An 11,571-nucleotide genomic window follows, 5' to 3' on the forward strand; every position below is an offset into this window, starting at 1 on the left:
TATATATATATATATATATATATATATATATATATATATATATATATGTGCATTTATAATATTTTTCAATAATATTTTTTTATAAATGAGATATTCAAATTTTTAATAATATCAAGTCACTATTTTGTTATAACTATATGAAGTATATACAGTCTAATTATATTAAACTAGCAAAGGATTTGACATTTTTCACATTTTAGCATGTGACACATTTCGGAAATTGTTAATCAAAGATTGTTAATCAGATATGAATGTGAATCAGATATGATTAATTCTCTGACATTAGATTGTATATAAAAAAATATCAGCGATTCTTTTTTGATTCGGTGTTTCAGGAAATGATCTATTCCGGCTATTTAAGATACACATCATAGAGGATTCCAACGGATCTGAATACGAGAACGATGTTGGGCCATCCGTAAAAACGGTCTTATAGCAGTGCGTTCATCATCATCATCAAAGCCTCCGATATTTCTATCGTTAATTTATGAACAAAATTTATAAAAATATACGATAGAAGTTGTGCTAACTAATTTTCAATTCTTTAATGAAGACAATCACGATTTGTATAATATTTAACAATATTTTTATTAATTAGTTGCTTTATAATATTTTTCTATGATTTACGAACAATTGATGGAATTTATGAAATATAATTTTATACAGTAAAATTTAGTTGCTTGATATATTAAATATTTATTTCAACTGCAGAATACATGCAACATTTTGACATAATTTTAAAATTTAGCGTGTTTTATAAAAATATACAGTGCATTATTTAAGATGTAATAGTAACAAAGATCATCAAAGCGCATGTATATATCGTCAAAATATAACAGCGGAGCTGTAAGAGATTATTAATAGAAACAACTGGAAACTTACCTTTTTATTTATTCATGCGTATTTCTATAGTTACTGAGACGTGAGAATTCGAAAATTTTATCTGTTAAACAGATGCGATTTTTTTTTATTAACGTCTCAAGAAACTACCTACTATCAGGTGATGTACAAGGTGTATTGTGCAAGGTGACTTTTTAAATCGCACGTGCGTGACCGAAACAAACAACGTGCGCAAAGGAAAAACTAATGCAAACAATAATATAACTATACTAACTTAAACTACTTGAAAGGATGTCCTTCCAAATCGTCCGCTATGTTTATAATATTATAAATACTATATGTACAACGTTCTCATAATTATGGATCATTATTATATTTTTCTTCTAATCTTTTAACAAAATACGCTTAATATTTGTATTAATTTTAACGTTACCATAATACTCTTGCTATACAAATTTACATTACTTAAAAAATGTTCCAGCTGTACAATAAAAATCTGACAATAATTTAATCTACGCTAATAAAATTCCAAAGTCGTGATTCCGGCACGGGGAGCATAACATCTATTTACTTTTTGTGTGCATTGTGAAAATTTCATCGGCCAACATGTAATTTAATTAAATTCTGAACGCGATCAAAGAAAGCAATGTATTCTTAATTACACAAATACTGATCGTTACTTTGCGAAAAATGAAGTTTTAGAAAAATTGCAAAATTTTTGTGACGTTCCTAAATATCAAATTGTATTTTTTGTACCCTGGGAGATGTTTTTTTATGTTAAAAATGCAATAACTGAGGAAATAAATAATAATCATAATAGAGTAAAATAAGTACGTGAAAGAATAGAATGACAGACATTTGGTGGAATGATTATTAATGTTTTTACAACTGTAACAAAATGTCTAATTTATTTCATTAACTCTTCGTAGTCACACTTCTCTAGAATCCCGCGGTAGTCACACTGGGTCGTATTGACCCAGTCGATTTTTAATGGTTGCCATTTTAATGGTATCGGTCCAATCGGGTTCAAATAATTCTGGAACATACCTTCAACATTCTAGAATATAAAACAACTGCGGTTTTATGAGAAATCAAATGGCAACATGTTGAAAAAAAATCGTGAACGAGTACATGATTAACGGTCTCTACCTATAATAGAGGATACTTCAAACTCTTGTAGATGGCGGACCAAGCCCCATTTGAGCTAAGCATTTAGCTGATATTTAAATCCAAATAAAGGTGAATCAAATTGATCCATGTATGACTACGAAGAGTTAAGCTGAAATTGAAGTAAGACTAAATCTCGGAAAAATTTTTGATAATTGTTCTCGACGAGTGAAAGTTAAAGAAACCAACAGGCACATTTGTGCAACACGTGTGGAACGTCTGGTAAGCAGGTAGACGAAAGAATTAATGCTGTTTCTTCCTCGCCGCTCACACTTCCTGGATGACAAGTAAAGGTAGTAAAGATAGTAGAATAATCCATCTGACAAGATATTATCCTTCTTGATTCAAAAATATATGCCAAAAATATCTAAACAAAGTATTTACAAGATTACTTCTAAAAGGTTTATTAAAATTAATTGAATTTTAAGAGCCTTTATACTGATGGATATATTGGATATTAGCGTCTATATTGATGCTTGATTAAATATGCGATTGCAAATATAAAATAAGATTATTAAACACGTATAAAGAACAAGTTTATAATCATATATAAAAATATGTTCTTATATATATATAATTTTCTAATTAGCAACATTTTCTTTTAATTATTTATCTGACAATAGGTGCGACATCCGCCGTGAGTAGGTAGAACGGGTTAAACTGAATAGAAACGTTTTTTCATTCGTGGTTATGGCAATAAATAATGCAAAATTAATAAATAATTATTCGCAAATCAGGGTGCGTCGTCACGTTTCGGCATTAACGAGACAGCTTGGCGTCTCTATACAGTGTTGTTGTACGTGATGCGGTCACGTTATTGCCGCAGTCCTTGGGTTTTTATCTCTCCCTCTTTTTGAGAATTCTAGATTTTCTTTTCTGCGAGAGTGGGGCTCAAAATAAAGGTGTTATATTCCACAGCACGGATTCAGCGGCAAGCGCAATAGCGAGTCTCTTCGGAATTAACCATCTTTAGTCGAGTTTGACGCGCGACGCGCGAACAATCTCTTTGCTACGTTTATACTCGTACGTCGTCTTGCTAATATCTCTTAAAATAGATTTTTAATCTGTGATATGTGCGTGTATTCTCTTAATCTCTAATCGATTGCGGCGAATCAAATCCTTTTAAATTCCTGTGCAATATTGATAGGACATTGACTGATTCCTTTTATCAAAATGACTCGCGCGCGTCCGCTCAGGCAATTTGAAATTCGCGATAATGGCTGATCGTTAAAGTAGTTTCAACGTGCGCGTGCTTGAAACTGATGTTTGAGCAGTTTCAACACGATCGGCGATACGTGCAAAATATTGTGAGTGATCTACGTGGTGTCGGAGTTCAATTAATAGTGATAAAATGGTAAGAAGAATGCGTGCAGGATGACATTGACGGAAAATTATGGACGCAGACCGGCTGTTCCGAGTTCCGAGAAATGAAAGTACGTATTTTATTGGAATAAATAATTCCAAACATCGATTGTTAGGAGTTTGTAAATAACAATTACTTTGTAAGATCCACTTTTCGGCATAAGCTAAAGTAATAAAGATATTGATTGATTGAATTAATGTGTAAGAGAAACATAAAATAAATTAGAAAATTCGTAAAAACTATATATAAGAGAATCGAAAAATCCGTACGAGCAAATAAAGGATGTTATACCATTGAAATATTTTATAGTTTATTGTTCAAAGGTAGACAAAGCTTTGTGGACGTTTCTAAATTATATATAGAATATAGTTCCTATAACCTCTCAATGCAACATAAATTTAATTAATTTATAAGCTCTCGTACATAATTTTTTGACGCATATTTAAATAATAAGTAATAATTGTGAATAATTTTTATCCTCTAATTATTTTACGAAGATCAATTCCTTGCAGTAAAGCGCACGCGTTTCGACCGTCGCACGACAAAATGGCCCTGTTCGCCCCCGACGGCCCCGACGCAATGGCCTGTAATTTTCCCGGTAAAAAAACGTGAACGAATGTTTGAGCGCGGTTTCTGCGAATACGCGAAAAAGATGATAACTGGATGTTAATTTATACGCATACTTTAGAAATGTTAGATTAAAGAAAAAAATGTTTAAATTAGGAACACAGAGAGAATTTTCTCTTAAAATTTACCCTGAAATCATGGTAGTTGTGGGACAACATGTTCCACCAAGAATTTTATGCGAGCTATTCTGATTAATATCCACCATAATAAAAAATATTAATATCTATTACATTAAAATATAAAATATGTTTGATTAATTTTATTAAAATATATCTAGAAAAATTCAATAATTTTTCAAAATTTACCAATCTGCTTGGTAATTCTTATCACGTTGTTTGTAAAATGTCTTTTGTATATTTTAAAAATTTCTTAGTTGCCAAGTTGTCCCAAGTTTGTAGTGAATTTAAGGGTAAAATATAACAAAAAGTTCTCTACGTGAAGAAGTAATCTTATCTTCATAAAGGCATTTATAAGTTTAGACAAGAGATGAGAGATTCTCGTCTTTAACGCAATTTTAATAAAAATTCTATAAATATATTATAAGTTATTGCAGCAACTTTATAAAGAGAGAAAGAAAGATATACCTATACATATTAGAGGACAAATATTAACACATACTTAAATTCTTTCAATACCCACTAAATAATAATAAATATCTTTATGCATTACTCATTTTAAAAAATTACGCAAAATCAATCAATAAAGCATCGCTGTTCGCCTGAATTATAATCAAGATTTCATAGCTGCAATGGGATATTATAGCTGGGAATGATAACGTCGCGAGCAAAGCCGCATATCAAATGTCGAGAAATCAGATGCGAGTTAACAAATACTGACGCACAAGATGTATGCAATTTCACTCACGTTTATTACAAATGTTATTAGGTCTATTTTTTTCAATTAGATTCGTTTTTCCTTGCTTTTATATTCACGTTTTCTTGCAAAAGAAACCATTTGCACGTGTGCCCCGTCGGCCGTTTCGTATCGTAAAGCCGTCGCATCTTATTCAGCCTTCTTCGCGTTTTTTCTCAAAGCTTCAATCTTTTTTCATTTATGAAACATAGTTCATGAACGCGGTAACTTATAATAAATAATTCCAAACATCGATTGTTAGGAAAATGCCAAAACGGAAGCTTACGTAACATCGCACCGAATTTGCGGGTGCATTGTTCCGCTATCAGAAGATATCATTTCCAAGGTAATGTGCATTAATATTAATTATCCTTTTTTTCGCGCATTCGCAAAAACCGCGCTCAAATATTCGTTCGCGCTCGTTTCACTATGGGAAAATTGCAGGTCTTTATCGCGTCGGGGCCGAATCTTCCGTTTTGTAATGCGAGGCTCGAAACTCGAAACACGTGGTGCATTGCTGCACGAAATTGAATAATTAAAGGATGAATATTATTCACGATTAAATATGCGTCAAAAAATTATGAGAGTTTATATATATGTATGTTAAAATGAAATTAATATTGTATTAACGATTGGAGATTTTGTTGAAAATGTATATAAACTGTCGAATAAACGATTTTTTAAATTTAATTTCATAGTATTAATTATAGATATATATTTATATAATATTATTAGATATAGAATTTGAGTTTCTTTTGAGATTATTCAATGTAAGAATTCATGTAAGAATTTATCATATGATGTAAGTTTTTCTTCACACAGATCAACGAAAATTTTAGAAGTACCCTTTCCCAGACTAAAGATTTCCATTTTAAAATATGCATGTATTTTATTTATGTGACTACAAAACGTGCAAAAATAACGTGTATTTTTTAACTTGCAGCGTTCCATCCAAATATAATTTAATAAATTTGTATAGATTTAGGTAAACTAGATTTTTTGGACGTGGAGCTTATTTAAGGAACCAAGCAGCAATTATTTTGAATAATTTGCGCATAAATATTCAGAAAAAACTAAATCGTATTTATGACGTAGCCCGAGTTTTCACGCGCACCGTAAAAAAAAAGTAATTTTGAGAAAAACGGCGAGTGTCACACCTATTATTAGAGAAATAACTAGAAAAAAAAGAAAATGTTATTAATTAGAAAATTATTAACATTTTTATACATGTGATTATGAAATTGTCTCTCATTGAGACGTCTTTAATACAATTTTTTTTCGTATTCGCAATTGCACATTAGCCGAATATCAGTATTGTTACGCTCGGCCGTAAGTTACGCACCACTCTCACTCACTCAACCACTCGCGGCTCGCGGGAAGCAAGGAAGGACTCCGATTTAGGAAACTCGTTTATTATTACGAAAATACAGCGTCAGGGCAGACACGTTCGCTCGGCACGGCAGCCCAGATTCAAATCTGACAAGCGTCGCTCGTAAACAACCGTTGCCACGGAGCGCTTCTCACTTCACGCCCGACTCGTGTATCGGGCGTCTCAGCACGGACGTAACACTATAGAAACTGATATGCATCAGTTCATATACAATTTAATTAATTTTAATCAATATTCATAAAAATAATCTTGTAAAAATTTTGTTTATATAATTTTGCCATGCTTACGAATCAAGAAGGATAATACGTTATCAGAAAGATAAGTTTGCTCTATTGCCTTTATTGTGCGCTCTTTACACTTGCCATTCAGCGGCAAGTGTGTTTATTAGCTCAATCAGCTACTTACTTGCAAGATACATGTGTTGCACATATGTGCTGCATGTTGGGCCTATCGGTTGCTTCCAACTAACACCTGTGTGGCACTAAAGCAAGAGGAAAACCGTAAAGAAAAAAGTTATTTTGAGAAAAATGCATTTAAAGTGTTGCCGAGCCGCGCCGAGCTGTCTGAACCTTTCGTTGAAAATTCTGTAACTTCGACAATTCTTTGAATTTCTACATATATCAGACTTATTTTATACTGTTTTTAAAATGTTAAGCTATGAAAATATGCAAAAAAAAAGGGAAAATCAATTTTTTGAAATTTTCAAACGGGTATGCTCCCTTAAAAAATCTGCCTTAAGAGAATATTAGCAAGACGATGTATAAACGTAAGAAAGAAATTTACTCGTGCGTCACGCGTTAAACTTGACTAGAAAGGATTCATTTCGGAGAAACTCATCGCTATTCTCTATTACCACTGAATCTGAACTATAAGCTACTTCGGCTACATCGTTCTTATCAAGAATTTTCCAATGGGAGAATCTTCTGGGAAAAACTCAAGGACCAGCTGTGCCGTCCGAAAAATAATAAAGCCTAACATCTGGCAGCATGTTTCTAAGAACTATACGCCTGTCACGCCACGCTGTCTAATCGCATCGCCGAATTGTAAAGACATAAATTATGCCATGACAGTCGCTCATGAAGCAAGCGCAACGAGAGAACCAATCGGCATCGCGGAAAAACGACAATACCTACGACATGCCCTTTTTAGAAGAGGATAGGTACCAAAGTTTGATTTAAATCAAACAAGGAACATAGAAAAAGAGAAAACTCTAATTCAAGAAGTGGCAAGTAAATTTTCGAGCGTTTTAAAGTATCGTATTAATGCTCTTCAGCTTGAGAAGTAAATCAAAGTGACGTATTATTGTTAAAAGAAAAGTTTCTATTACTATACGACATGTCATTTTGAGGAATAACAGTAATTTATTGTAAGAAAATGACTAAAAGGTTCTATCTTAGGTTTTGGGAAACGTCGAATCGCGGCGCGGATAAACGATCTTTTGCTCTCGCCCGAACGCTTCCTCGTCCTCATTTCTGTTTCGTCATCATTCCTTCTTCGGTCTGATATATGTGAGGTACTTCGAGGTATGCCGAGATAAAGCCTCATCTTGCATCTCATTGGCGCAGCCTACGACCTATCGACTACTCACACGTATAATTGTGTATCCCTTCTACTTCTGCGGATATATGAGTTTTAGTTTCTCCCTCTCCATTCTCTTTTCTCCAACCAATGGTTCTCCTCTTCCACCCTGTCCACTCTCTTCCACCCTTGCTTTTGTAAAAATGTTACATATGTAATAATAGATTGATGGTTTAGAAAAACTTCCATTCAACGATTAATTATAGAGGTGCATGAATAAGTAAGGGGAAACGTTTCCAGCTGTGTCAAGTAATTTTTTAGGTAGAATAACGTTTGGAATTTGACAGTACAAAACAGTATTTTCTTTTAAGATACAGTATTTGCCTTTCTTTTTCCTGTCATCTTCTTTCGTAGTATTCTATTTTATCTTTTGCAAAAACTTAACAAAAAATATTGTCGGAAGCGTTTCGTCCGTTGCATTCGAACTGTAGAAACTCTCATATTTTGTTATGTGTTTCGGTTGGAATATTTTATTATTAGAGTATTTTATTTTATTATGCATCAAGCGCGTACTTCCATTAATGTAAAAATAAAATTTCTATTAATCTATCATATGTATATTATTAATTTTACATTCTTATTATTTCTAATACAAATAATAGATGCTAATTTAGCTAATAATAACAATCAGGCGTCACAGCCTGGCTTTAATTAATTAATTTGTTTACATATATATTGTATAGAATTGTTAGACGTCACGATAATAATTATGTAAAAATATAGATTATACTTTTTTTAAGTTTCTATTTAAACTGCCAAACTGCCTAAGATAGAGAGAAATCCTACGTTCGTTCATGCGATGACATTACGATACGAAAACGACTTACTGGCCGGCCACGTGTTCAAATCTCAGGCAATATTATCTTTACTTGTTTCGCGAGCGTACATGGATACTCTCTCTCTCACGCGTATCTGCGCGAAAACTACCCTGACGTACATTGACGTACGGAGTGTTCTCCGTCCTGTGCATCGAAAAATCTTTGGCTAGAGTCGCCATCCGGCACGATTTGCATAATACGCCTCTTCAACGATTGCGCCGTCGTTATTTACTTCTCTCTTCGCATAAGAAATGACACGATAAAAATAACAATAAATTACAGGGTAACTGTCTAATTTGGGTCTTTCTCTCCACTTCCGATGATCCACTGCCTCAACATTTTCACGAGATTTGTGACCGATTTTCCTCTTGCTTCAGTGTCACACAGGTGTAAATTGGAAGCAACCAGGCCCAACATGCAGCACATCTGTGCAACTCATGTAACATATGCAAGTAGGTAGCTGATTGAGCTAATAAACAGTGCTGTCTGTCCCTCGCTGCGCGCTTACACTTGCCGCTGAAAAACAAGTGTAAAGAGCGCACAATAAAGGCAGAAGAGCAAACTTATCTTTCTGATAACGTATTATCCTTCTTGATTCGTAAGCATGGCAAAATTATATAAACAAAATTTTTACAAGATTATTTTTATGAATATTGATTAAAATTAATTAAATTTTATATGAACTGATGCATATCAGTCTCTATACTACTGATATTCGGCTAATGTGCAATTGCGAATATAAAAAAAGATTTTATTAAACGTATCAATAAGGAACAATTTCATAATCACATGTATATAAAAATGTTAATAATTTTTTAATTAATAACATTTTCTTTTTTCCTAGTTATTTCTCTAATAATAGGTGTGACACTCGCCGTGGGCAGGTAGAACGGGTAAAACTGAATAAAAAAGTCCTGCATCATTTTTGTGATTATGGCAATAAATAATGTGAAATTAATTAATAAGTATCCGCGAATCAGCGTGCGTCTGCGTGATTCAACGAGATGAGACAGCCCAGGTCTCCACAAAACTCTACGTCTCTTGCTAGGTCCACGGTCAGGTACTTCGGGTTTATCTGTTCTTTGAATTTTTCTGAGGGGACTTTCCTTCTTTTATATGCACCCTATTGAGGAATTCTCCACCCACGCCTGTGTCTGACCAATGGAGCTTAACCATTTCCCTCGTTTAAGTAAGTGAATGTTAGTGCTTTTGCCTGTTACTGTATTAGTGCAACTTTGTCGTTTTTACAGATCCGTACAGTAAGAATAAGAGAATGAGACCGGCACATCCACCTGCTACAGTGAAGTTTAAGTTTAGCAATAGCGCGAGTGGTGTCGATTGTACGACTGAACTGAGCGTTCGTCTTTACTCACAAGGGCAATGGATGATCAAGATACGGAATATGGTTCTCACAGCTCACCTAACTCATCGGGAAGCAGTGTCGATTGGGATGAGGAAAGGTAAGATAAAACAAGGAGAATATATTGGTTTAGCAAACGGGTGAAAATTATTTCAGATCATTTGGTATTAAATTACTTGGATATATACGCTTTAATAGTAATTCTTCTCCTTATATCATTATATCTAATATATTAATATTGTTATATAAATATATATATAATTAAATTAGAAAAATTATTTTTTCGATATTTCACATTTCAAACAAAATCTCCGATCGTTAATACCAACGCAATATAAATTTTCTTAATCTATAAGCTCTCTATATATAATTTTTTGGCACATATTTAAATAATAAATAAAAATCGTGAATAATTTTCATCCTTATTCCATAAAAATCAACTTGCAATAATGCGGACCACGTGTTTCAAGCGTCGCGTCGCACAAAATGTCGCGTCAGTGTTGAGTTTGCCCCGGCATTTTTCAATTTGAAAATTTATCTTTGCGTCACTTTTCCTTTCCTGGCGGCAAAACAAAGCGACGTACAGCAAAACTTTCTGAATCAATTTTGTACCTGAAGGAACACTATTTAAATATATACCATTAAATTTGCCTAAAAATTTTAATTAAATATTAAAAATTGCCTTTGAAAAAATAGTGTCGAGATAGCCCCGGTCTCCCCTACTTTATTACATTACTCTAATAAGATTCTAATAAAATTATATTCTAATAAATTTTATTCTTTTTGTTTGCAGACAGCATGAAATTATGGTAAAAGAAAAAAGCAAAAACGCAGCGCGGTCGCGCAATTTCCGCGTTAAGGAGAAGCAGGAATTTTCGGAGCTGGCGGAGCTGCTACCACTTCCAGCTGCCATTACTACAAATCTGGACTGTATCAGCGTCCTCAGACTGACCATAAGTTATCTCAAGATGAGAGCCGTCTTTCCTCATGGTAACGATATTGCCAGCCATTTGATAAATCTTGTTTTTATTTGTTATAACCTTTTTTTAAATATTAATCGATATATAGAATAATAATTAATAAATAACAGTATACTTATCGGCAGAAATTATAGATACGTGATTGTAGATATAATTATCTATGACCTATAGTGCATGAAACATTGTCAAGACAACATTCATATCGGATAAATAAGAAAAAGATCGGAGTATCACTGTAGCTTCTGTGTTTTGTTTTATCTTTTATTATTTTTTTCTGTATTTTGTATAAGGCATAAATATTGAAACATTTTCAGATTTAAAATTTTAAAGTTAAACATCTGTATGTGCAAAAAAATGAAACCCTTATTTATGGGACGTCAATTATTTCTAGAAATTGTTATTGATGATAATTTGAACGTTGTAGTCCAGTCAAATTAGACAAAAAAAAAGGCTTTTGCTCGGAAGTGAAGCGGTATCAATGAAACCTTTTTAGGGTTGTTGGGGGAATGTAGAAGAGCTTATTTCTGAGTTGTCGGGTTAATCGGACCGATGGGTTTTTAAGGGGGGGAGGGGGAATAAAAAATTTCGTTTTTTTG

At 33.2% G+C, this 11,571-nt stretch overlaps 1 protein-coding gene across 3 annotated transcripts; it reads left to right on the plus strand.

The window, feature by feature from the left end:
- The first annotated feature begins 745 nt into the window (after positions 1 to 745).
- LOC112463350 lies at positions 746 to 10,980 on the plus strand. Of its 3 annotated transcripts, none has more exons than XM_025029717.1 (3): positions 746 to 3,440; positions 9,886 to 10,095; positions 10,789 to 10,980. In XM_025029717.1, the coding sequence occupies exons 1-3, from the start codon at positions 3,401 to 3,403 to the stop codon at positions 10,806 to 10,808; spliced, it is 270 nt and encodes an 89-aa protein (XP_024885485.1). In that variant the 5' UTR covers positions 746 to 3,400; the 3' UTR covers positions 10,809 to 10,980. The 3 variants fall into 3 exon arrangements, with proteins under 3 accessions (XP_024885485.1, XP_024885484.1, XP_024885486.1); XM_025029716.1 differs by lacking the exon at positions 746 to 3,440 and adding an exon at positions 8,391 to 9,087; XM_025029718.1 differs by lacking the exon at positions 746 to 3,440 and adding an exon at positions 8,393 to 9,824.
- The last annotated feature ends 591 nt before the right edge of the window (positions 10,981 to 11,571 follow it).

This window comes from Temnothorax curvispinosus, unplaced genomic scaffold, assembly GCF_003070985.1.
Source record: "Temnothorax curvispinosus isolate PA1 unplaced genomic scaffold, ASM307098v1 QBEX01013138.1, whole genome shotgun sequence".
Lineage (NCBI taxonomy): Eukaryota > Metazoa > Arthropoda > Insecta > Hymenoptera > Formicidae > Temnothorax > Temnothorax curvispinosus.

What these genes read in the sequence shown, in the direction of transcription:
- LOC112463350 (XM_025029716.1), top strand. Translation starts at nt 8,955, where the DNA reads ATGATCCACTGCCTCAACATTTTCACGAGATTTGTGACCGATTTTCCT. An exon ending in AACTCATGTAACATATGCAA is followed by an intron (nt 9,088 to 9,885) that starts GTAGGTAGCTGA and finishes TCGTTTTTACAG; the next exon opens with ATCCGTACAGTAAGAATAAG. An exon ending in GTCGATTGGGATGAGGAAAG is followed by an intron (nt 10,096 to 10,788) that starts GTAAGATAAAAC and finishes TTTTGTTTGCAG; the next exon opens with ACAGCATGAAATTATGGTAA.